This window comes from Triturus cristatus, chromosome 1_2 (assembly GCF_964204655.1).
Source record: "Triturus cristatus chromosome 1_2, aTriCri1.1, whole genome shotgun sequence".
Classification (NCBI taxonomy): domain Eukaryota; kingdom Metazoa; phylum Chordata; class Amphibia; order Caudata; family Salamandridae; genus Triturus; species Triturus cristatus.
Genome location: NC_140580.1, coordinates 826,103,106 through 826,127,668, shown reverse-complemented (window position 1 = coordinate 826,127,668; position 24,563 = coordinate 826,103,106). Strand labels below are relative to the sequence as shown.

Genomic DNA, 24,563 nt, shown 5'->3' with positions numbered 1-24,563 from the left:
CAGCCATCAGGGACCCACTCAAGCACCCAATCACAGACTCATGCACCCAGTCATCCACCCACTCAGAGACGCAAGCACACACTCACATACCCACTCAGAGACTCTTTATCCACTCACAGACCCACTCAGACACTCTTGCACCCATTCATAGACCCAACTCCGAGACTGATACACCCACTCACAGACCTACTCAGATACTTACGCATCCTCTGACAGATCCACTCAGACACTCACTCACCCACTTACAGACCCACTCGGACACTTATACACCCACTCAGAGACTCACTGACACAGTTACACACCCAGTCACAGATCCCACTCACAAACGCTGTCACAGACACATTCAGAAACTCATAAAGTAGACTTAGAAAGTAATATATCTAGTGTGATGTTAGAGTGAATTATATAGTTTTACATTTTGGATGTGCTGGTCACTTTTAAATGTTTGCTTTTGTTTTGCGATGTCACGATGTATTTGCAAATATCACGTCATCGCGAATCTTGGAAAAAATAGGAAAAAATAGATATTTATAAAGAAAATTTACACTATTTCGGTCACTAGGGTGGCTCTTAAAAGAGCATTTGTGTTTGTTGTGTGTATATGACAGCTACACATTAGACCGGATGCAGAGTTTTGGGTTGCTGAGAAACACTCTTTTGCCTTCGTCTGAAAAGTGAACTCCATCACTTTTATGGATTCCATGCATTCTAGGAAACACAGGAAGTTGTTGTAGATAGAACCCGTGTTATGGTCTCTTGGGAATTTAGAAACAGTTTTATTAATATGTTTCCTGGCTTTGTCAATCTGTGGTCAGAATTGATTAGACCACTCCCATTTCTGCCTTTGGCATATGTTGGAGTACGCCAAGATAGTGCGAGGGAATAATGTAATTAATTGTGCAAAGGTATTGTTTATTAGGATTTCCAGTCCCATCCCAGTCTCTGTGCCTAGGTCATTGTCACCACAGTGCACAATTATGAGGTCTGGGGTTGGGAATCCACAATTCTTTTACTCAAAGGCAGCAATTGATGCCACTGCAACCCTCTCTGGCCAATCTGAGTAATGCTACTTTGAAACATCGAGTTGCAGAAAGGGCATCAGAGAGAGCCATCCGCATGTGACCTTCAATATGATTTACTAGGATGCAAAGGGAATTCTGACATGTTTTAGAAATAAGACTGGATGGGCATTTCTTCTGCTTTGGAAGATTGGAAACACGTTGCCTCTGTTTTAACTCCAAAATCACTGAAAATATTGGAATAAAGCTGATTATAATGATTTACATGGTTTACATTGGATCCTTATTTCTGATTGTTTCACTACTGCCTACATGGCTGTACACTTTGGGTTTGGTGCGCAACGGCGCACCAAATATGTTTGGAATTATGGAATGCGCATGCCAAGATTTTGCTTTTGAGCTTTCTAAAAACATTGTTTGTTTGGATTAAAATTGTAGTGCTGGCCGGCCGCCGCTTCATCTCCAGCATGCTCGTCCTGCCTTCTTCTCTGAAAAGGAAGCAGGAATCACCCGGCTCTCAGCCTCCCGATAGCCGATCATAACGCTGCAATACAGCGCTGTGATTGGTCTGAAGGCCTTGGTTTGGCGCTCAGCCAGGGATTGGGAAGCTGGAAGTATTTTCCATGCAGGCTGTAATGCAGCCTGCATGGAGAACAGGCAAAGTGTGCATGAATGTTTGGCCAGCCCCAGAGGGCCGGTCCAACATTTATGAGCACTTACATAGTACCCACCAGATCTGCCCCGCCCCTCCCACCGAGACGCAGTAGCAGGAAAAATGAAATAATAACATAGTTATCATTTTATTTTTACTTTTTTTCCACTGTAAAAAGCAGTGGGGCGACACTCCTCTGCCTTAGTGGAGGACTCACCACTGATGCCCCCATTATCACATTAAACCCAAATGGGCATATTTCCCATTCAAAGATCATTCCTTTAATTGGTAAAAAATATAGGTATATTTTATAGTAGCATTTTGAAAAGGCCATCGCTTCACATATTGAGCCACAGTTGGCATAGTTTGCATGTACTGTCACCCATTGCACATAATCAGTTATATTAACGAAAAAATCATAGAAAAAAAGAAAATTGGTGATTGACGTTACAATAATGCATGTCCCCCGTGCTAAATGGAAGGGTAGGGCGGGATCCTTTACTCTCTTCCCTAAATAAATAGTCCCAAAATGTAATTTGCCAATGCAATGCCAAGATGCTTGGAATTTTATGCCACACTAAACTTGGCTATGAAGGTTGTGGTGTGCAGATGACTAGAATGTAGATATCACCAGTATTGACCCACAACTAACACAAAAGTGCGTTTTGAAGCACGTCCTGTACCCACGACAAGCCAGGAGAGAGTTGTCTGGTAAAACAAAGCAGCACTAGAAAAGGAATACATAAGAAATGTCTGGGTTTCATGTTTGCTCCCTTTAAAGTGTGCCAATGTGTTAAATGCGACCCACATAGACCTGTCAGGCAGGATTTGACATTGTGGTGCCAACAGTATGGCAGGCACCTACCCTTCAGCTGAGCTCAAAGGAGCCATCACTGCCCATTAAGGTTGACCTGACAATCAGTATGCCCTATTGTATTGTTCCTGGGACGAATTTAACACCCTATTGACACCTCACTATTGACACCTCATTCAGGCCAAGTAAAATCTGGGTTTTGCAGGAGTGTAATGCAAATTAGCCCCCAGAAACTTTAGGCAGGGAAAAGGTAACTTTTTAAAATGTACTTTTCCCTAATATTTGTTAAGAATCTGACTTCACTGTTAATTTTTATTTTTAATAACTATTAAAAATAGTTGTTTTTGAACCCCGCTGGTTCCATTCCAGATATACAATATTAGTATTTAAATATGTACTCTGATTTTCTACATGCAACAGTTTAACCTGCTACAGTAAAAATAGCTTTCAGTGCCTTGTTACTTTACAGGCATGGTATATGTCCCTCTTAAATACCATGCACCCTACCTTGAGGGCACCAGGGCCTAAATAGTGGTGACTTACTAATATTTAAAAATTGAGGTTTATACTTGTCAAAAAGAGTTATTTGAACAGGTTGCAATGCAGGTTTTACACTGTAGCAGTCAAGCTTCAATGCTAGGACTGAAGCCATGTTTTCTGTGTCATACTAGTGGGTGTCACAGTAAGTGCTGCAGTCTGCAGGTGACATTTCCCCCCCCAAGGTTTTGCCATACTTTAAGGCAATTTGCTGTAATTCACTGAAGTTCACTTTCCTGTTATTTACCTTTGAAGACCTCCTCACCCATCCTGTACTGCTTATCAAAAATGTACGTACTAATTCCATAAAAGCATCATGAGCCACAAGCTTCCTCTACCAACAGAGAATATTTTTGGTGTGTTTTCCTTTTAAATGTAATGATTAAGAAAATACATGCAATTGAAAACTGAATTGCAAATGCAAACATTTGACTGCTCGTTTTGTTGGGCCTGTGGTTTAATTAACCTTGCTCCTTTGAACTGTGAGGCAGGGGGATAAGTGTAAAATGAAAATATTAAATGATACAATTATGTTATTGTACTTATACTAGGAGAATAATTTGTAACACTCTTATCTTGCAGGTGTTACTATGAAACTAATGGATGAAGTTGCAGGAATTGTAGCTGTACGTCATTGCAAGACTAACATTGTTACAGCATCAGTCGATGCTATCAACTTTCATCGCAAGATCAAGAAAGGTATGGCACTTGTTGAGTCTAGAGCAGGGTGTCCAATGTTATCCAGAAAATCCTCAATAATGTCAGATTGTCAAACAGTCCACATAAAATGAACATAAATGAAATTGTTGAATGGAAATAATTCTGTTCATGAGTGGTTATTCTGTGAATGTAGCTTGTATCTTTCCATCGCGGAACAACGTTGGACACCCCCCGCTTAGAAGGAAGTTAAGTATGTCAATACCTGTGTAAATTTTGGATTCATATGTTCATTTTCTGCTCACAGTTGATTATTTTATGTGCAACTATAATAGAATTCTCTAATAAGAAATATCATAACCAAAATCAATGCTCATATGCAATTAACTAGTAATGACAGAAAAATAAAGCTGTTTTCTGCTGCCCTTTTTAATTTTCAGATTTAACAATTTAAGGTAAATTCACATTTGCACATAGTCTTCCCAGATTTTTTTTTGCTTTGTTTATGTGATCCTGGATTTACTAGCATATTTTGACGCTGAGTACTGAGCGATTGCTAAACAGCTTCTAGCGCATTTGTTCTGACCCCTAAAACATGGTAGCATGGTTAATTCCGATTGACAGATATGACCAGTAAATGAGGCTACTGTAATACAGCACAAAAAGTGCACCAGTTGCACAAACACCAGATATCACCCTTAGGCTGAAGTGGAGCTCCACACCACCCACATGAATGACTTTAAAAGCATGGTTTTTAAGACTGCCATTGCAGACCCGAATGGCAGTAGCCACAAACCACACCCAGAACATGCCAAAGCAATCCATTTTGGACATGTGGTTCAGCCTACCTTTGACACTGTCACCAACACAAAGAACCTTGGCATCCCTCCCCCTCCTAAGTGCATATTGTGTAAAAGAGAAGAAATTGCCTATGTTGGGATTGGCATGTCCCTTTATTGGCACAATTAACTTTGCTACTTTCCGACAATCAAAACTTTAAGTCACTCTTGGACCTGAGCTTTTCATCATAATTGTGACTAAGTGATGTTTTTAAAGAGTTTAATCAAAGATGTTCATCTCAGACTGAAGCTTTGACCGTCATTAAACCAATTATACTAGGCTCCCTCTTTTCCAGTGAGCAAATAACTCCCTACTGAGTAGGTGTGAAATGCCTGTGGGATGAACAAATGACCTTGGCTTGCCAGCAGATCTTTGGCAGTAGTGCTGAGTTAAGTTAATTCAATTCAATTCAATTAGCTTTATTGCGGTTGAATTTACCATAAAAGCACATTAAAAAAAAATGAACAAAACGACAAAACAGACAGTCCGTTTCATGAATGCAGTTACACAATATTACATGGTTGTTAAAACATTTGTTCCTTTAAAAATTTAAATAGTTCCATAGATTTAAAAATTATCATAACAAAATTATTCCTAAAAAAGAATAAAATATTCCTACTCTCTTAAATTCATTTTGGGTAGTCTTAAGTTAAAATAGCATTATTGATCAAATTCCTTCGTGCAATCCACATTGAATGTAAACATTTGGCTACTGTGCAGACGATTAATGGGTTGGTGTCTGTTTTTAATATCCTAAAAAAGGCCAAATAATGTTTTATACCCAGGTTCTTGCACAACTGTATTATCCATATCTTCCTAGTATAGGCATAAGCTGGGCAAAATAGGATGACATGAACCGGGGTTTCATCCTCAGTAAGGCAGCCAGGGCAGGGGCGTACAGCTCCCCCCTTCCACCTATCAGAAATGTAAAGAAATGGCAATGTGCCATATCTAAACTGTAGATAAAGTTTCTTAGCTAGTGTTGGTTGGATTAAATCAATCGCAGACTCAAAGCTATAAAAGGATTTTACATCCTGAAAAATATCGGTTAAGCTTGAGGATTTTACTGAGCGAAAAAGATTCCTTAGGTTATTTTCCCTGACCGCACTAGTCACAATCTTCTTTGAAATAGCTGGGCAGGAGACTTCAGGATTAGACCAGAGTTCCTCAAAGCCATTCGATATAAGTGACTGTTTTACGAAGGCTAGCCAAGGAATCCTTCCAGAACCAATAGAAGCCATGACAACTTTTTTAATTAAAGAGTATCCACTATTAGCTATCTTGTAAAGTGATTGGAGGGGAGTGGACAGGGACTTCATATGGTATCGCCAGGGTTTGCAGGAATTCCCAAAGTAGCATGTTTATACTAACTAGGGAGATGGTTAGGACCCAAATTAAGTGTGGCTGGGAAGTTTCCTCATTTCGCTAGGACAGGCCCTGGGTATGGGAAAAGAGCTCCACATGGGATTCTGCTATTTTGTAAGACACCCAGAACAAGGTTTAATGGGACTATTTGCAGTAAAATTACAGAAGTCCTTAAAAGAAAGCTGCTTTATCCCTGGAGAATTTCTTGTAAAACAGTTGGGACACATCACAACCAGTGGATGCTTTCAGTAGTGCACACAGGCTATCTCTGACTTTTATATCTTCATTTTTTCTAGGAGCTATTTTTTACATTGCCTTTGAACATTCATTCTTCATCAGTCCCTTACCCTTGTGATCAAATCAACATTTGTATTTTAGGATCCACAAATAGTTGGGATACTAGTTTGTCTGCCTTTTGTCAAGAGATGAAACACGTGTTTCTTCATTTTCCTCTTTGCTGAGTTAAATTTTGTGATATCATGATTTTCTATTTTAGAGGGGCACAAACTGTTCATTTTTACCCTCCACATGTTTTCATTGTAGAAAGCCCTTAAGGAATGTGAAGATAGTCTACCTACCTTCTCCAAAGACTTGTGACCCCCACCCCATCGGATTCACATTTGATTCAAGGCTGCCACACATGCCAAAATAGTGTCTATCTACCCGTGAACTTTTTTAGTTTCTGTGGTAGCATTTGCAATTCTATGAAAGATGCCAATTTCATAGACATCTCTCTTATATCGTCTGCAAAATCCTTGTCTGTTTATTGACTCGAACATATTTCTGCATGAGTGAAGCAGGTGTAAATGTTTTTCACAAACCGTCCTATTTGAACGTTTCTTTTTTTTAGAAATTCTAAGTGTGAAGGCTTTTATCTTTTTATTGCTTCGAAGTTTTCCTCTAACCTTGTGCATCATGCTCCGGAACACTTGTGCTAAGCTTGCCTTTTCACCCAGAATGTAAATGAACCTGGCTACCCGCCAGTGGGGTTTTAATTTCTCCTTGACTGTTCTCAAGCAGCTTCCTGAAGTACATGTTAATTCAGCAGGAATGCTCTTGTATGGCACCTTAGAAAATAAAGACCCACCCTGAATTACTGGAGTCAGCGGGATTTTGTGATGCTGATGTTACTGTGAATTTCAGGATGATTTCTCATTAACGTACACATATTGCATAATTTTGCTTGTGGTCATTAGATGTGTTTATGCACTAGTACAGGTGTCATTACAGAGCTTTGTGCTCCCAGTAGGGGTCCCTAGCTTTACACCTAACAAGTTATTGCTTTAACGTCTAATACCTCATTGATTTTCTTTTGAGTAGTGACCTGCATGTTGTTGTTTGTTGCTGGTTGATTTGGTGTTTATATTTAAAGGCCAGCATTTTATTGTGTGATGATTGATTCACAATATTGGACCATTTTGTGTCTTTTTGTAACATGCCTATTGCCCTATGGCCCATCTATGCAGCCCCCAGAGGTGAACAGCTTTCCATCGGGGTTTCTTGGCTGCTGGTAGGCGGGAGGTTAACATTTTTTTTTTTTTTGAAATATTTTTATTGAGTTTATCAACAACACAGAAAACAAACACCACTCGTTTAGTGCAAGGCATGGCATACAAAGGTTACGAGGTATCGGAGCAATGACAGTACAGGTGTCACAGAGAGGAATAAACAGCCCAATGATATCATACCATCGTTTCCTTCCCCGCCCATCTCCAGCGGTGGAGCCACTAGTCCTGGTCACTGAGATCCGAGTCTGCTGCATCCGGTGGGGGCTCACAGATATTTCCCCTGTAAACATTCCATCCACCCCAGACCTGGGACCATTTCTTGGGGCACCCTCTATGAACATATACAGTTTTTTCGGTCACCATTACAAGGTCCATATCTCGGATCCAATGCGTCAGGGTAGGCACCTGCCCCGATCCCCACTTCTGGGCTATATTACGTTTCGCAAGCATGAGCCCCAAAGTCACCCAAAGCTGGGTCACTCTCTTGTGGTCCGTCTGTTCCCAGACATTAAGGAGACACAGCCGAGGTTCCGGCCGCGTGGGAATCCTGGTTACCTGGGAGAGGATACGCAACACCCCTTTCCAATAAATCGCAACGACAGGGCACTCCCAGAGGGTATGGAAGAAGGTCCCCTCGTGGCCACAGTTCCTGAGACACAGCGGGGACTCCACCCGGTGGAGTCTGAATAGGAGGGTACGGGTGTAGTATGTGCGGTGCAAAATTTTAAGTTGGACCAGTCTTAGCTTGGAAGATATGCCCACCTCCCTGGGGGACGAGAGCGCGGAATTCCAGTCCGTCTCATCAAACTCTCCAAGTTCTGCCTCCCACTTCCCTTTAAGGGCAGAAAAAGGGTCGGGCGGTTATTTATTATCTTCCGGTACGTTAGGGACGTCGCTCTCTGGAGCAGATGCTCCATGAGGAGCCGGTCTTCCAAGGGCGATGACTCAGGGAGCCGAGTCCCACATGGAATCGCCGCCCGAAGAGCGTGATGGACTTGTAAATATCGGAAGTGTTCGGTGTCCGCCAAGTCGTAATCCGCCTGCAATTGGGCAAAAGTGATCACCTCTCCCTTACGCCAGAGGTCTCCAACCCTGGAGATACCAATAAGATCCCACTGGTGGAACCCCTTGGTAGTGCGAAGTACCCCGAGCTGCCTAGTGTCCCAAAGCGGCGTTGCCTGGGTGATCTTTCCAGCCCAGCCCATCGCCCGCTGCGCCGCGTGCCATATCCGGAGGGTATGGGCTGCGGGCCCTGCCGGAACGCGACCCCTTTTTGGGTTGTAAAGGGCTCCCATCACCCCTCCGGGGCCGAGTAGTTGTCGATCCATGCGGTATGCGGGGTCATCCCCCGGCACATGGAGCCACTGGTTAATAATCATGAGGTGTGACGCCCAGTAATAGGTCTTAATGTCTGGGAGGGCTATACCTCCATCATACCAGCCACTGGTAAGCTTGTGGAGGGCAATACGAGGCGACTTGTCCTCCCAAAGAAGACGAGTGATCTCAGCGTTGACTGCCGTGAAGTAAGAGGGTGCAACCGGGAAGGGGGTATTTTGCAGCGCATAGAGGAATCTCGGGAGGGCGAGCATCTTAAAGAGCGAAGCCCTTCCAAGCAATGTCAGTGGCAAGGCGCGCCAGTGTTTGACGTCGGTGCGAAGCCGTTGGAGGGGCTTCATTAGATTCTCCGCGACAAATTTGCCTCGATCGGCCGTGACGTACACGCCAAGATATTTGAACCCGTCGTGAGCTACTAGAATGTTACAGCCTCGCGGAAGCCGCGGTGGGGAGCCTCGGAGCATATATAAAATGGATTTCTCCCAGTTTATTTCGTATCCGGACCTACTGCCGTACGATTCACATATGTTGAGGAGACAGGCGATAGAGCGCGCCGGCGAGGCGAGATAGAGGAGCACATCATCCGCATAAAGGGATATGCGATCCTCCCAGTCCAACGTCCACCTAAGGCCACGGATCATCGGATCCTGTCGCACCCACGCCGCCAATGGCTCAAGAGCCATAGCAAAGAGGAGCGGGGAGAGGGGGCAACCCTGCCTAGTCCCTCGACCCAGCGGAAAGGCGTCAGAGACGCGGCCATTTACCACCACCTGTGCAAGTGGCTGAGTGTAAAGCAGCTGGATCCACGCGCAAATCCTGGGGCCAAGCCCCATATGGCGGAGGACGGCGAAGAGGAAAGGCCACTCCACTCTATCAAACGCCATCCGCGCATCTAACGACAGTATGGCCGCATCTTCCTCGATCGAGGAGCGGCAAGCAATGATGCCATGGAGACGCCGCAGATTCAAAGTGGTGTTCCGGTGGGGCATAAATCCCGACTGATCAGGGTGTATTAGGGTCGAGAGGTAAGGCTGCAGCCGTGTTGCCAGCACCTTGGCCAGAATCTTCGCCTCGGCATTAAGCAGCGAGATCGGGCGATAAGAGGAGCACTCGTGGGACGGCTTGTTGGGTTTCGGGATCACCACTATTGTAGCCATCCTCTGATCACGGGGGAGAATCCCCGTCGATAGACCGTCCCTATACATGGCCAATAGGTGAGGGACCACTAGAGCGGAATTTTGCTTGTAGTATTCGATTGGGATTCCGTTGGGCCCCATCGCCTTACCACTGCGGAGGGCCAAAATCGCCAGCGTGATCTCCTCAGTCGTCAGATCCGCCTCCAGGGCCTCAGCCCCCGAAGCGGTCAGCCGAGGCATTGCGATGTCCCTCAGGAAGAGCTCATTGTCTGCCACGGTAGCAGAGGCCTCAGGGGTATAGATGCGTTGATAATGGGCCGCGAAGGCCCCGGCTATGCGCTGGGGCTCCGAGGTAAAGTCCCCTTCGCCCAGGCGAATCCGCGCCACCCACCGCGACGCTCGGTCCCCCTTCTCCAACCACGCCAGGAGTTTGCCCGCCTTGTCACCGAGTTCGTAGATGGTGTGCTGGGTGGCTACTTGTCTAGCTCGGGCCCCCTCCCAGAGATGGGACCTATACTCTTGCTGCGCCATATGGAGGGTATGTGCCGAATCTCCATCCCCGTGCAGTGTATGGGAGGCTTCCGCCTCTACTATCGCCCGCTCCAGCTCCAGTACAGCGAGCCGCTGGGTCTTCGTGTGGTCAGTAATGATGGAGATGGCCTGGCCACGGAGGACGGTTTTAAAGGCCTCCCAGAGGGTTGCAGCGCTCCCGACGGACTCAGCATTCTCGGTGAAATAGTTCTTGGTCGCCTTTTTGAGGGTCTTAGCGATTTTAGGGATTTTTAGATATCCGGGGCGGATCGGGAACAACGTGCGCCTACCCGGGTCACCGGACGCAAACGTGATGACCACCGGCGAGTGGTCCGAGATGCCCCTAGGGAGGTGCGACACCTCAGTCACCCCTTTGTACCCGGCCGGTGAGGTGAAGATGTAATCGATACGTGAGAGGGTGTGGTGTACTCCGGAGAGGAAGGTGTATTGTCTCTCATCGGGCCAGTATCCCCTCCACGCGTCCACTAAGCCAAGCGCGGTAGCAAAGTCTGCGAGCGTGGAGGCGTCGGCCCCGAGAGCCCTGTGTGAAGACCTGTCCAGTGCAGGGTCCATGGCTGCATTGAAGTCCCCGCCCATGATGAGCTCCCCCGGCGGGAGCGCCAAAAGGAATTCGCCCAGTGCCCTGAAGGAGGCTTGGTGTAGTGTCGGGGGGATGTAGACAGTAACCAGATTATAGACCCTCCCCTCCCATTGACAGGTGAGTGCCGCGAAGCGGCCATAGTCGTCTCTACGAGAGTCAAGAAGAATCAGGGGAAAACGCTTGTTAACCAGTATGCCCACCCCTCGGGACCCCGTCGTAAACTCTGAATGTGTCGCCATCTTAAACCCCCACCTATCCAGGGCTTTGGTGGACGTACCCACTAGGTGTGTTTCTTGCAAGAGCGCCACCGCGGGCCCCTTGCGCTTGAGATATTGCAGCACTAGCCCCCTCTTAATCTTGTCTCCCAGTCCATTAACGTTCCAGGAGAGGACCGCAAAAGAAGGAGAACGCTGCTGAGCAGGGGCACCCGGCAGTGAGTCAGTGGTCGCCCGGGTCAGGCTATGTGACGCCATCTCCAAGGGGGGGTGTGTGAAACGCGCCCTGCCGTGTGCCACCCCTGTGTACCTGTACCTGCCCAATCAGCCGAATGCACCCTTGAGTGGTTGGTGAACCTAAAACAAAACACAAATCAACATTTAAACGAAATCCCCATCCCCCCACCCCCCTCCCTGCCTCCCTGCCCTGCGGATTCACAACTACCCGCCACCCCACCTCAGCAGAGTGCTTAGTTCCCATAAACTTGGTACGTGCGTATGGGGGAAAGCCGCTCAACACATAGCTGCCAATCCCCACATCGTGAGCTTGTCCCCTCAAGCAGCAGACTGTCAGATGATAGAAAAGAAAAGGAAAAAGGGCCCGGGGTCTTCAGCCCCATGTAGGTTCAAGGTCCCAAGGGCCGACAGCCACAGCAAGGCCCCAGGTCGCCAAGCGTCCAATAGTCCGGTCGCATCACAGCACCATACCTCAAGGCACTTCGTCACCTGCGCCTGAGTCCTCAACGTTCAGGGTTTCGTGAGAGGCGGGAAGGCCGCCCAGGGCGCGCTCTCCCCTGCCCCTCACTCTTGCCGGACGCCACCCCTCGAGCCATTCCGAGGCCTCCGCCGGCGATGTGAAGAACCATGTGCGCCCCTCCGCCTCCACTCGCAGCTTTTGCTGGATACAACATTGAATACTTTAGCTCTCGAGAGCGGAGGTCTGCCTTAACTGCCATGAAGTCCTTACGTTGCCGCACTACTGTAGCGGTGTAGTTCCGGATAGAGGGTGACCTTAGCGTTATCCACCTGCAGCGGGGGGGCGGCACGCGCCGCCTGGAGGATCGCATCACGGTTGCGGAAGTTGAAAATGCGGGCCCCAGGCTTAGGCCTCCCACCCGGCACCCGGTGTGCCCTCTCAACCGAGAAGAACTTGGAGAGCCCGCGGGGCTGCAGCTGTTCGGTGATCAGTTTTTCAACAAAAAGGTCTAAGGCCGGGCCGCGTTCACTCTCAGGCACACCCACGACCCGCACGTTGTTGCGTCGGGACCGGCCTTCCTGGTCATCCAACTTGGCCAGCAGCTGCTTTTGCACCAGTTCAAGGGCTTGTATGCGTTTGTGGTGGTCTGCCGTGCCCCGCGTGAGGGTCTCCGTGGTGGCCTCGACCTCAGTCAGTCTGGAGTTAATTTTGGCGACATCCGCCCGGAGGAGCGCGACATCTGTGGAGATGGTGCCGATCGAGGCCTGCATCTGTGTCAGCGTGGCCATGACGTCCGCCAGCGTGCACTCCGCAGGCCCGTCCGGGGGGGACCGTTTCTGATCCTGACAGAACGCGTACTTTTCAAGCTTCGCCTGTGCCCCACTGCGGTGGCCCTTCCCTCCCATGGTGCCAAGCCGTCTCCGCGACCGCTCCCGGCCGATGCAGGCACAGGGCCACCGCAGGAGCGTCCGACCCACGTGCAGGGCCGGCCCGAGGACGGCGCCGCCAGACCACGGGAGCCGCAGTGGGCCGAGATATCTTCAGGTCGCCCCCACGGCGCGACCGCCGATGTCCGAGGCGCCCCAGCGCCCGCCGCCCCGGGGGAGGCACAGCCCCGGCCAGCCACCGGCAAGGCGACGGTCTCCACAGCAAAAGGTCAGAGTATAGGCAGCAGGCACTAGGGCGATGCACTGTATCCCACTACTACACGCGCTGGCCGGCAGTCTCCATAGGGGCCCCACCCGGGCCAGGCGCCCACAGTTCCTTCAGAAGGCCGCAGGGAGGCCGCAACACACGGCGGTAGGGCGCCGCCAGCACCGCAGAGGACGAAGCACAGTCCGATCTCCACTGACCTCCCTGTAGCCGGCGAGTCCACCTCTGCTCCTCCTCGAGGCTGGTCGCCTCGCGGCGCGGGCCGCTGCCCAGGCCCCCCTAGGCACGGAGATGCGCGGGCGGCGGGACACGGGTTCCCACTCCAGGTCGCGATGCAGGTGGCTCAGCTCACACGATCGCTCCGTGGGGCCGTCCCGACCCCGTCGCAGTCAGACCAGCACTCCGCCCTCGCCCCGGCGCGAGTCAGCCGAGGGCCCTCGAATCCTGCCGCAGGTCGCTCCGGGGACCGGCCCGTCCCGACAGAGCCCGGCCGCACGCAAGGCGACGCAGCCACGCCTCCTGCCTACCAGGCCCCGGGGATGCGAGGCCCAGCAGCGCGCCAGAGTCCCCGCCTCACAGCTCCGGAACGGGGGGGCCACCGAGAGTCGAAAGGCCAGATCTGGGACGCCAAGGCCCCCGGACCCAACAGCAGCCGTCCAAAGATGAGTTATGCCTGAGGGGGTGTTGGATAAATGCAGGATAGTAAGCCGGTGTGGAGGAGCTCCGGGCTCAGGCGGCCATGTTCGTCGCGAGCCAAGCTCCGCCCTCCGAGGTTAACATTTTTGAGGTATCACTACAACTAGTACTCCGATAACCTAATTTTTTGCCTGATGGTTTGGGGTCCCCAACTAACCACTTTAAAAACTAAGTTATCCAGAATTTCAGTAGAACAAAGATAAGAAATCTGAAGATTCTTTTGAGAAATGGGGTCATGTGGTCAAATGTGCCTTTTTTTATCTTGAAATTAGATGACAGAATACAGTACAGGTAGGTAGGAAGCCCGAAACAGCATTGCAGGCTTTAAATACATCTTAGACCACTCAAACACAGAAAAGAGATTATCCTAAAGCAGCCTGTGTGTATTGTAATTGCAACAAACACTCGTAAAGTTATAATAAAGTAAATTCTTTACGGAAAAAGAGAACATTTTATGCTAAAAGTAGGAAAAGGACAGGGACATAAAACCATTGTGAAAACTTCATGGATGCGTTTCTTAAATTAAAAAAATTCCAAACATTTCAGGGTTTGTTTCTAAGCACCAATAAAATTGGGTTCAATCTGTAAATATTTATGGCGATCTGACAGCAGACATAAATGCACATACATGGACTATCAGGTTATGAGTAATCTCAATATCAGTACTTATCTACTCACAACTAGCCCATTTAAGAGAAACATTTAGATAATACAGAGCTCCTGCTCTCCTTAAACAGAAAAACCTACAGAGATAAAAACGTTTTCATAACCAGTGACATTTTCTCACCGGTAGTTTATGCTGAGCATCAAGGCAATCTCCAGAGAAATTTTTCTGGTCTGCCATATAAAATAATAAATATCCATATATATATATCAATATATGTGTGTGTATGTATATATATATATATGTGATCAAGGCCCTTCCGGGCTGAAACGCGTCATGGCTGTAGAGGTCGAGGGGAAGAAAGAATAAAACCTATGCTGGTACACCTTGTGGTCTGTGCTTCGTTGATGATAAAAGTTTGCGCAAGCCTTCGAAGTTCGAGTGAATATATATATATATATATATATATATATATATATATGTATATATATATATACATACACAACTTAATACTCCGAACCCATTATTCAAAACAAAAACATTTCCTCACAAAAATGTTGCAACAGCAAAAAAGCTCAGGTCAGAGGTGTAAAGGTTACAAGCGAGTGTAATCTGCAACAAAGACATGTGGAAGTATCCGATTTTAGTCTACAGTTCAATTTAATTCTTTTAGGGTAGTAAAAAACGTTTACTAAACATATCATCAGCAAAAGAAAGGTATTTCTAAAAACAAGGTATGCACAGAGTAGCTCCAAAACGGTACACCCTGTTTTTTAAAATACATCTAAAAACATGTTAATCACCTAAGTACCAGTATGTAAAAAAGGAGCAGATAAAACATCTAGAGTAGTTATATAGAGGGGCCTTAATGGCACATATTTATATCACTTGATGCGTATAAAGCCCCAACTTATTCATTATAGTAGCAGCAGAGCTCAGGACAGGTCGCTGAGTACATATTTTGAAACATTTAAACAAAGTCCTTTTCTTTAGACAGGTTTGATACTTCTGCTGACACGGTTCTTTTGAAGGGATGCAGATTAAAATCTATACAGAACCAAGCATTTTCTATGTCAAATGTTGTTAAGATTATTGTTGGAAAATTGCCCTCTCTCAAGGATCACCCCAAATTGTTGCTTTCCTCCTTCTATTTGTCTGACCTCCTTTTTGTTGGCTTTAGGACTCTGGGCATTTTACCACTATTGACCAGTGCTAAAGTGCATGAGCTCTCTCCTCTTAACATGGTATAATCGGCTTATACCTGTTTGGCATATTTGTTTTACTTGTAAGTCCCTTGTAAAGTGGTATACCATATACTCTGGGCCTGTACTTCAAATGCTACTAGTGTGTCTACAGCACTGATTGCGCTACCCACAGAAGTAGCCTTTCAAACCTGTCTCAGGATTTGTAAACGAATCGCGCTATGCAAGTACTTTCTGTGGCCCATTTAAATGCTTTTATATGGTCTTCTGCTGAGATATCCGAAAGTGATTTCACTGTACTGATAGAAAATGATTGACAGATTGACACATCAAAATGGGGCACTCAGAGTGCAAATTATTTTAGCATTTATATTACACAAATCTACAGAAAGAGATTATGAGAATGACTGACGTACGTGCATGGGATGTAGTTCATTTGCAACTGACACTCAATCTTGGTCATTGCTGGGAAATACCTACAATTGTATTTTATCTGTCATGTGAGGTTCACACATTGTCTTGCCAATATGAGCTGCTATAAGCAATACTAACATTCTGAATGCAACATACATTTGCGCCCAGTGTGATGATGGAGCTGACCGCCGAGGTTGAAAAGTCTGAATAGACCGTAGTCAAAGGACAAAAGAAAATAACTAAAAGAAGAGACATTGCAAATTGAAGTGAATTTCATTATCAAACTACATGTGGAAGTGATGCGTAAAAGAATGTAGGTGACTTTAATGTAATATTTCAGTCACCAAATATAGCTTTTACACTGGTGGATTGAGCTAAGTCAACAGGAATCAGGAGTGCTTGTGGAGGAAAGAAAACACTGTGTGCTAATTCACAAAAGCATTTATGTTTACAGGAAGTAGAGCTACAGGAGTACTCTTTTACATACTCTCACATGCCTTTCTCAGTCAGCTCAATAAGTCCAACTCCCTTTTAGTAAAAGTACAAGAAGGCACCGATATTTTTATATGTATTATCTGTCCTTCAATAGCCCCTGAATATTTCATTCCCATTTTAAATGTTTTGGGGCAAATTCACAAAGGCATATAAGAGTTTGTTAGAGTACTACAGAAGTACGACTCTACATAATTCAATTTATCACTAGGCCCCACTATATTCACCCTGTCAGAAAAAAAGATTTGGGCTATGGTTTTCAAAAACAAAACATTGGGGTATGAATGGGTTTGATGTTCACATTGATGTTCACATTTGTTTGAAACACAGAAAGAGGCTACAAGGGTGAGCCAGAGAGGGAGGCTGGAGTCAACTTGGTTTGAGCAGACCATAGATCGATAGATTAAAAGTGTGGGCATGAAGATGGAATCAATATACTAAAAATCGTGAGCAGGTTTGCAAGGCAGCGAAAAACTTGGAAAGTCCTTTGCAAGTAATAGTATCTCAATTTCATCTTATCCTGGCTGCAGCCTTAGCAGGCAGAGAGTGCCGCGCCACCTAAGTCAGGATGGAAAGTCTCAATTTAAGACTTGAAGCGTATTACATAAAGTGAGAACAGGAAATGTTAGTTTAAGAAAGATCTCCAAACTGTTTTGAGATGACTGGTGTCCTAAACATTTGAAAGACCTAGAGCAGTGGTACTGTACAATTTTAGAAAGTGGTAAATGATTGCTTGTCACAGGAACTTTAAAGGCATGTACTACGTTTGATTGGAAATGTATCAGCATTTGTTGACATCTCTAACCCTTTAACATAAACAGAAAAAACACAATCACATAAAATGTAATTAAACACCATTAAAACATAACAGGACAACACAACAAAACGATCAAAGTAGAGTGCAACACAACCACAGTACAATAAAACATTCAACTGTAGTAATGCAGCACAAAAACACAAAAAACATATTACCACAACAATAAAATGCAACACAGCAAGAAGGAACACAGGTTCTTTTCACACCATTTCCAGAAAACTGCTTTCATAATATGGTGGTAGAAGGTGTTTCTAAGACACACTCCCTTACTTTCCTCCAAGGGAACAAAATAATGACACTCAAAAATTGTTTTGTGATCCGACCAATGGTCTAAACCTTCTTTTATACTGACTCTTATCATATCAACTTGAAATGGTAATTGTATTTTTTGTGTGCTTGAAACGCATTTAAATGTGCTGCTTTTGACTGGAAATTAGCACACATCTTAAAGTCTGCAATTGAATTACCTATCATAGTAGAAGGCAATCACAAAACCCCACACCCAATTTCATTTTACTGTTGCTTCTTCGTATGTATAAATGTGTTCATATCATTCAGTGTTGGTATGCTGCTCTATTGTTGCTGTGTATTGTGTTCTTGTGGGATGTTGCTTTGTAGTTTTTATGTTGGTCTGTTGTGACGTGTTGGTGTTTTGTTTTGTTTGGATGTGTGAAGTTGAGAATGTGGAGTTAAGAATAGTCAGTCTATACTTTTTGAAACTTTTTTTTAATTGAGATTTTATACAACACAAAAGAATTAGAAGCATAGCAGTAACGGCATATAAAAGGTCAAGCCAGTGCAGTGGCTTCAGGGATCCATACATCTGTTGGCTAGTACAGGAAGAGCAGCATCATTAAATCAGCTACGTCTCAATATAGTAAAAGGCGGTCAGTGGACAGGAATCTAAGCTCCACAAATGTCTCAGTAAATAACCGTTTCGTCGATGGCCAATCATTATGTAGTATGGAGTAACACGGTCTGCACAGATGACATTGTATTATCAATCCTGTCTTATATATTTTCACTTGACTTGTGTTCTGTCCATGCATAGGGTCAATAGGTGGTAAATGGCCTCTGTTAGAAATGGGGTTTATGGTTAGCAGAGTATGGACCCTGTACCAGCAGGAACCACAATCCTAGTCAGGGTAAGTCACTACACAAACAAAATTATCCTGTGCGCACCCTCTGGTAGCTTAGCACAGAGCAGGCAGGCTTTACTTAAGAGGCAATGTGTAAAGTATTTGTGCAACACTTAAAGTGCAAAACAGTGAAAACAGCACAAAAAGACTCCACAACAGTTTAGAAAATGTAAGTATGGCTTTATAAATAAAAACAGACCAAAACGACAAACACCCAATATGAAGAAGTTGAGAGATGTTTTTCTAAAGAATAAAATGAGCTCTAGCGAATAGAAGCAAATAGCTCTTTAGGGGTCACACTGGACCAGGGCAAAGTCACATGTTCAGGCCGACCGCTTTGGAGCACAGGTTGGCTATGGAACCCATGCAGTTCTTGTGAGCAAAGTACCTTATCCTGTTCGCACCAGCGAGATGTGGAGCGCACTCGAGCAATGCATTGATGCCGATCTCGCAGTGAGAGTGATGTGTCGGTTCGGTAGACGAGGCGCTGAGCTGCGATGCTTCAGGTTTCTCCGCACAGCCGAGTGGATGCGTTGAACTCTCCAAGCTGGGGCGATGCGAGGTTCCGATGCATTGGGGCTCTCACGGTGATGCGTTGGTTTCGAGAGCTTTGCGCTGATTTTAGTCCCCCGACCCGGTCATTGCCCGGTTCTGCTACACACAGGCATGAAATGCATCAATTTATGTGATGTAAGTATCTGGGTCCACTTCCAGTGAATCAGACACAGGAGCATGGGTAGAGACTTTGATATCCCTGAGTCTCAAGCAAAAGGAGGCAAGCCAACAAGCCCTTGGAGCACACAATCAGAGTCCAACTCTTCTTCAGCAGGGTCAAGGAGCAGCAGGCGGCAGGGCAGCAGAAGAGAAAAGCAGGCGTTCTAGGTCAGCAGTCCAGCAAGGAGCAGCACAGCAGTTCTTCTGGCAGAGGTTTAGTTGTAGATCCAGTGGTGTCTGATTTTAGGGGATCAGAGACCCAATACCTCTACCCAAATGCGCCTCTGAAGTGGGGGAGACGTCAAAGAAGTGTCTCTGAAGTGCACAGCAGTTCTGACAGAGGTTCAGTTGTAGATCCAGAAGTGTCTGATTAAAGGGATCAGAGACCCAGTACCTACTATACCCAAATGTGCCTTTGAAGTGGGGAGACTTCAAAGAAGTGTCTCTGAAGTGCACACAGGTCCTTTCTTTCCAGCTCTGGCTCCAGACTATCAGTAGGGGACAATCAGCCCTTTATTTGAGACTAGTACACTACCTATTGAAGTGTAAATGCTAGCCCTTCCCTCCCTTCCTGCCCAGGAAGAGTCATCAGAATACAGATGTATGTAGATGGGTACTCAGACACACCTAGCCTTCCTGTGTTTGTGGCTGTCTTGAGGCAATGTACAAAGTGTAGCTGTCACCCACCCAAGATGTGTATTGGAGGCAGGCTGCAAGGCACACAGCAAAGTGGATAAGGTACCCTTTTATGAATACTGGAAAAACGTGTTAGGGAATAGTCACTGGTCCTTTGGAATACTGCCAATGCTTAAACACACTTTAAAAAAAGTAAAAAATGTTTTAATGCAGCCACGTTTTCTTTGAGAAAAAGGGACTTTTTTTATCTACTTTATTTTAAAGCAAAAAAGCAATCACAGACATTGTGATTTCCTGACCATTGCAGGCCCCTATCACTACATGTGAGTGAGTAAGTAAGTAAGTACATTATTTATTTATTTAATTAATTAATTCAAATTGTTGCAATAAATAGCAGTAAAAAAGTGTAGAAATAAGTAAAATCCAGAAAAGCAGCAAAGGAGGTGTATAATTGATTCATTTCCATGAATATAGAACCTGAAACCCATATCGAGTATTGGTTGTGCTCTCCATGTTGCTCTGTATTCTCTAAGCGGCAAGACCATAAACCGTGCACACAGAATGTCTATTCTGAAAGTCCTGCTCAGAGCCTTGACTAAATAAGGCTACTTTTGGTCTCGTAAGATTTGAGAATGTATTCAAAATGTGCCTTTTCATATATATTGGTCTGATCTGCATGCCTTGATAGAAGTAATACTTTTTTTTAATCGAGCTTTTAAGGTAGAATAGGAGCTTAAGCTAGTGTAGTCAACAGGAGCTAGTTTTAGGTCTTTGATGGCAGTGTGCTTCTTTGGGTATAAATTGCTTGAATCACTCGCATTTAAAACTAGATAATGGTACTTGATACAATATGATTCACACGCCAGAGTCTGTCTAGTAAAAACAAATTCTAATTGAATCTGTGCTTGTGAGGTATATTGTGGTAGCTGAAAAATACCTCAGTATGTAATACATAGTAGCCTATCAAACAGCTGTTCTAGTTTGAAGGAAAAGTGAGGTGGCCATAAGCAACTGTTGGAATTAGGTTTGCGTTAGTTTAATCTCATTATTACCTCTGCAGATGGACTGTTCAGCTGTGAATCAAGCTTGCACAAAGCCAACATCAGCCTGCTGTCTTTTTTCATTATGCTGTTCATGTGGATGGTCAGGGGTGCCTGTACTAGTCAGCCATATTCCCAGATACTAGTAGGATGTGGTGTACTCAATCTTTAGATGTCCTAAGAGGCAATGTTGGCTGAGTTTAATCTTTGCTTTCCCAAATACCATCACCTTTGTTCTTTCAACTTTCACTTTCAGCTTATTGAATGACTAATACTTATGGAGTGTATGTACGAATCGTTGCATACCAATTTTTGTATAATTCAGTATTTCCAAATCGTCAGCACACAACATTATCTGAATTATTTGCGAACCAAGCCTCTTTGGTTTTCAATATAGCACTCCCAATGTCTGCAGGGTAAGAGTTTAATAGGAGCAGTGCCAAGACACAACCTTGTTTTAATACTTGGTTTGTTTGTATATTGGCAGATACTTTCTCACCAACTCCAAGTATAGAGAAACTATTGCATTGAGCAGTTTCTGTGAGATGCCCCAACAGTTTAACTTAGGCCATAAGTGACTGCGATCCACTCTGTTGAAGGCTGCTGAACAACCCACAAAGCAGGCGAAAAGAGACAGTCTCGCAGTCTGAGTAGTGCAATGGGCCACATAAGTTAGGGGTAAAATGTTATATTGTCGAAGCATTTTTGCCTAAACCCTGTCTGATAGAAAGGTATTCATTTGTTCTCCCCAGCCCATCCTTCTCGTTCGCCTAACAGGACCTTAGCATAAGCATTTGCTTCCACATCCAGTGGTGCTATTTATTCATAATTGGCAGGATCGTTTGTATACCGGATGCAAAATGGACACTGGGGCTTGATCATTCATGAGTTGTGAAACATAGATGGGGGAGTAAGCCACTTTGCCCCAAATTTGAGGTCTGCTTTAAATAATACGCCTGGGAGACCATTAGGCCCGGGCGCTCAATCTTCCCTGATTGATTGTAGGGCCCTCCTGACTTTGGTTATATCAATAGTTGCTTGATTGTCCAATATTTTGATTGGTGTGTCCTTTTTAGACTTTCTCTGACTTGGGTTTGTTTTGTCAACAGGCCCTGTATCTGCGTGACCCACTGGGGTTCAGTGACTCAATTTTTTTGCTTAGTTGGCTTGTTTAAGGTATTGACATAGTCCCAGAATTTGGCATGGTTATCGGGGCCCAATAGGGTATAAAGGTGTAATCACTGTTCTTCCATTTCATTCCTCTTTCACGCCCACAGCGTTGTCTGATAGTTCTTTTTTGCATGTCTTAGTCTAAACTCTACATCTTTGTTAGAACAATCTCTAATAAATTGTCTAGCTTTTGAACTTAATGCTGTTTTGCATTTTCTTACGACTGAGTTATATCAGGTGTTTTATTTTTTATCAGATTTGACCCTAACATTATGTCAATGTTTGTGTTCTATTCTTAAAAACATGTGTAGGGAGATTATAGTATTGAGCCATTTATGTAAGATGATTTAACATCCTTCAGGTACTTCAGTGAGTTACCGTCAATTACCTGTTTTTGCCACTTAACTAACAGATTACATGATTTAGTGTTCCATTTTATCCTCTTAATTGGTATGATTGACTCAGTTCAGCTGAACATTCCGAATGTATTTAATCTGCTGTTTGATGAGTCATCAGGAAGCTAGAAATCAGTGGCAGGTGATCAACAAGTTTGTTGAACAATATTTAATCGATCGCACACTAATGTTTTAGTCATGAATGTACGTATAGTCGATTGTTGTGACACCTCTAAAAGAGCGTGGAAGTCATTGGGTGCCCATTATGTTTGCATCATCAATTTGTAAAGTAGTCATTTTCACAGTCAAAAGTAAGGCGATGAGTTGTTGTGCAAGTGGTTCCAAGCCAGATAACTATGTTGGTTGACTTTTGTCTGGTTGATGCGACAGGGTATGCATGTTATAGTCACCTGTTAATATTATCTCCCAAGACGCACGATCATGAAACAGACTATGTAAAGTTTCCCACAATTGTTGCATTGTCTGATTCTCTCTATGTAAGTTCAAATATACATTGATTATTATTATCTTTTAGGACTGTCCCCCAGTTTTAATAGGCTCAGTTCTGATTGCCTGGCATGCATGATTTTTAGTCTTTAGGGAAAGGGTTTTTACCTTTAATGCTTTAGATGATTAAATGGCTAGGCCCCCCCCAATAGCTCTGTCGTACTTGCTGATTTTAATACAGGGCTGGTTGATCACATGAAAACCTTCAATGTGATAGGGGCGTATTGCCCATGTCTCTGGTAAGCAGACAGTATCCCCTTATTGTAGAAATGTTACGCCGTCCATCATATCAAAGTGACATTTTAGACCCACATCATTCCAAGATATTAGCTTCAGTCATCTAATTTCTATATGCGATGTTAATGTTGGTTCTTTTATCATGTTAGGCATAAGAGGATGTTAGTAATGCAGTAGGCAACCAGCTCCACTCTAGGTCGAGCCTGCTGAGGCAAGGTTACCCTAATGGAGCATTTCCTATGATTCATATTATTAAAATTCCACTCTGATTGGATTACCCGGAGTGGTGTGCATGGTTGGTTGGATCTTTGAGTGTAGTTTTTATTACTTAGTTAATACCACCGGCCGCCCCTCTTGGCCAGGTTAGAACTAAGGGGTATTTTTCTGGCTCCACGGGTTGCACAATGATTCCCCACTGGGCAAATACCTGTTTCTCTTGAAGGACCTGTTCTGTTTGTTGCTAAGTTTCCATGTGACTGCTGTTGATTCCTAGCCATGTAGGGAGGGAAATTCTTTTAATTGAATGTTGATATTAGTGGTGGGCGGAATTTCCGAAATTGACTTTTGCAAATTATCGCGAAATTGCGCAAAATCTCCGCGAGCACGCGGAACTTTCGCGAAGATGCGGAGATTGCTTTTCCCGCTTGTTCGCAATGTGTTTTTGCGTGCTCGCAGGGAAATATATCTTCAACTTGCCCATGCGGTCGCTAATGGGCGCGGCCATCTTGCTTGCGATGCTTATTTCCTGTTCCGGGCCGAATGACGTGTTCGCGATCGCAATGAAGTGGTCGCGAACGCAAACTCTCCCGGGATAGCGTGACCGGCTACCAACAATCCATCATCTCGTGGCGCACGCAAACGGATAGGAAAACTCGTTGGCGAACGCAGGGACCCGGAAAGTCGCGACCGCGCGCACGAGTACGCATTTTTAAAGCGCGAACAAGAATAATACTTCCGTTTCGCGGCAGATTGCAAAAGTTTTGACATTTTCGCGCTCTCTGCAGAATGCGAAAATGTCAAAATATTGCAAATTCCGTGAGCGGAACGAAATTTACCGCCCAGGCCTAGTTGATATATGCTGTTATAGGCGAAAACTTTTAGAACACTTAAGCTTGTCATTTCAGCCTCTTGAGATATATAGAGGGACAAAAATGAGTTTGTGTAGAGTATCTTTGTGATACATTGTAATGTTTTTGGAGCCCTTATTTTTCTTCCCACTCCCTCCTCCAAGCAGCCGTTATGGCCCCACTTTGACTGAAGTTGCAGGTCAAAGTAATTTAAAGGTAAGTTGCATGCTTTTGTGGAATTGTTTGGCTCATGGTTTATAACGGGCATAGTTAGGATGAAGGTGTTTTGTATCACTATGTCTGTAGCAGCTGGTGTGCAGGTGGCGTGGCACGGGGCAATGGACAATGAAGAAAACACAAAAAAAGGGGAAAAA

At 45.0% G+C, this 24,563-nt stretch overlaps 1 protein-coding gene across 2 annotated transcripts in view; it reads left to right on the top strand.

Annotated features, from left to right (window-relative positions):
* ACOT7 (acyl-CoA thioesterase 7) overlaps positions 1 to 24,563 on the top strand; it is a 1,181,269-nt gene that overhangs the window by 754,177 nt on the left and 402,529 nt on the right. For both annotated transcript variants that reach the window (XM_085608889.1, XM_085608890.1), the window contains exon 7: positions 3,605 to 3,721. In XM_085608889.1, the coding sequence (XP_085465015.1) occupies positions 3,605 to 3,721 (117 nt within the window). The remainder of the gene's footprint in view (positions 1 to 3,604; positions 3,722 to 24,563) is intronic.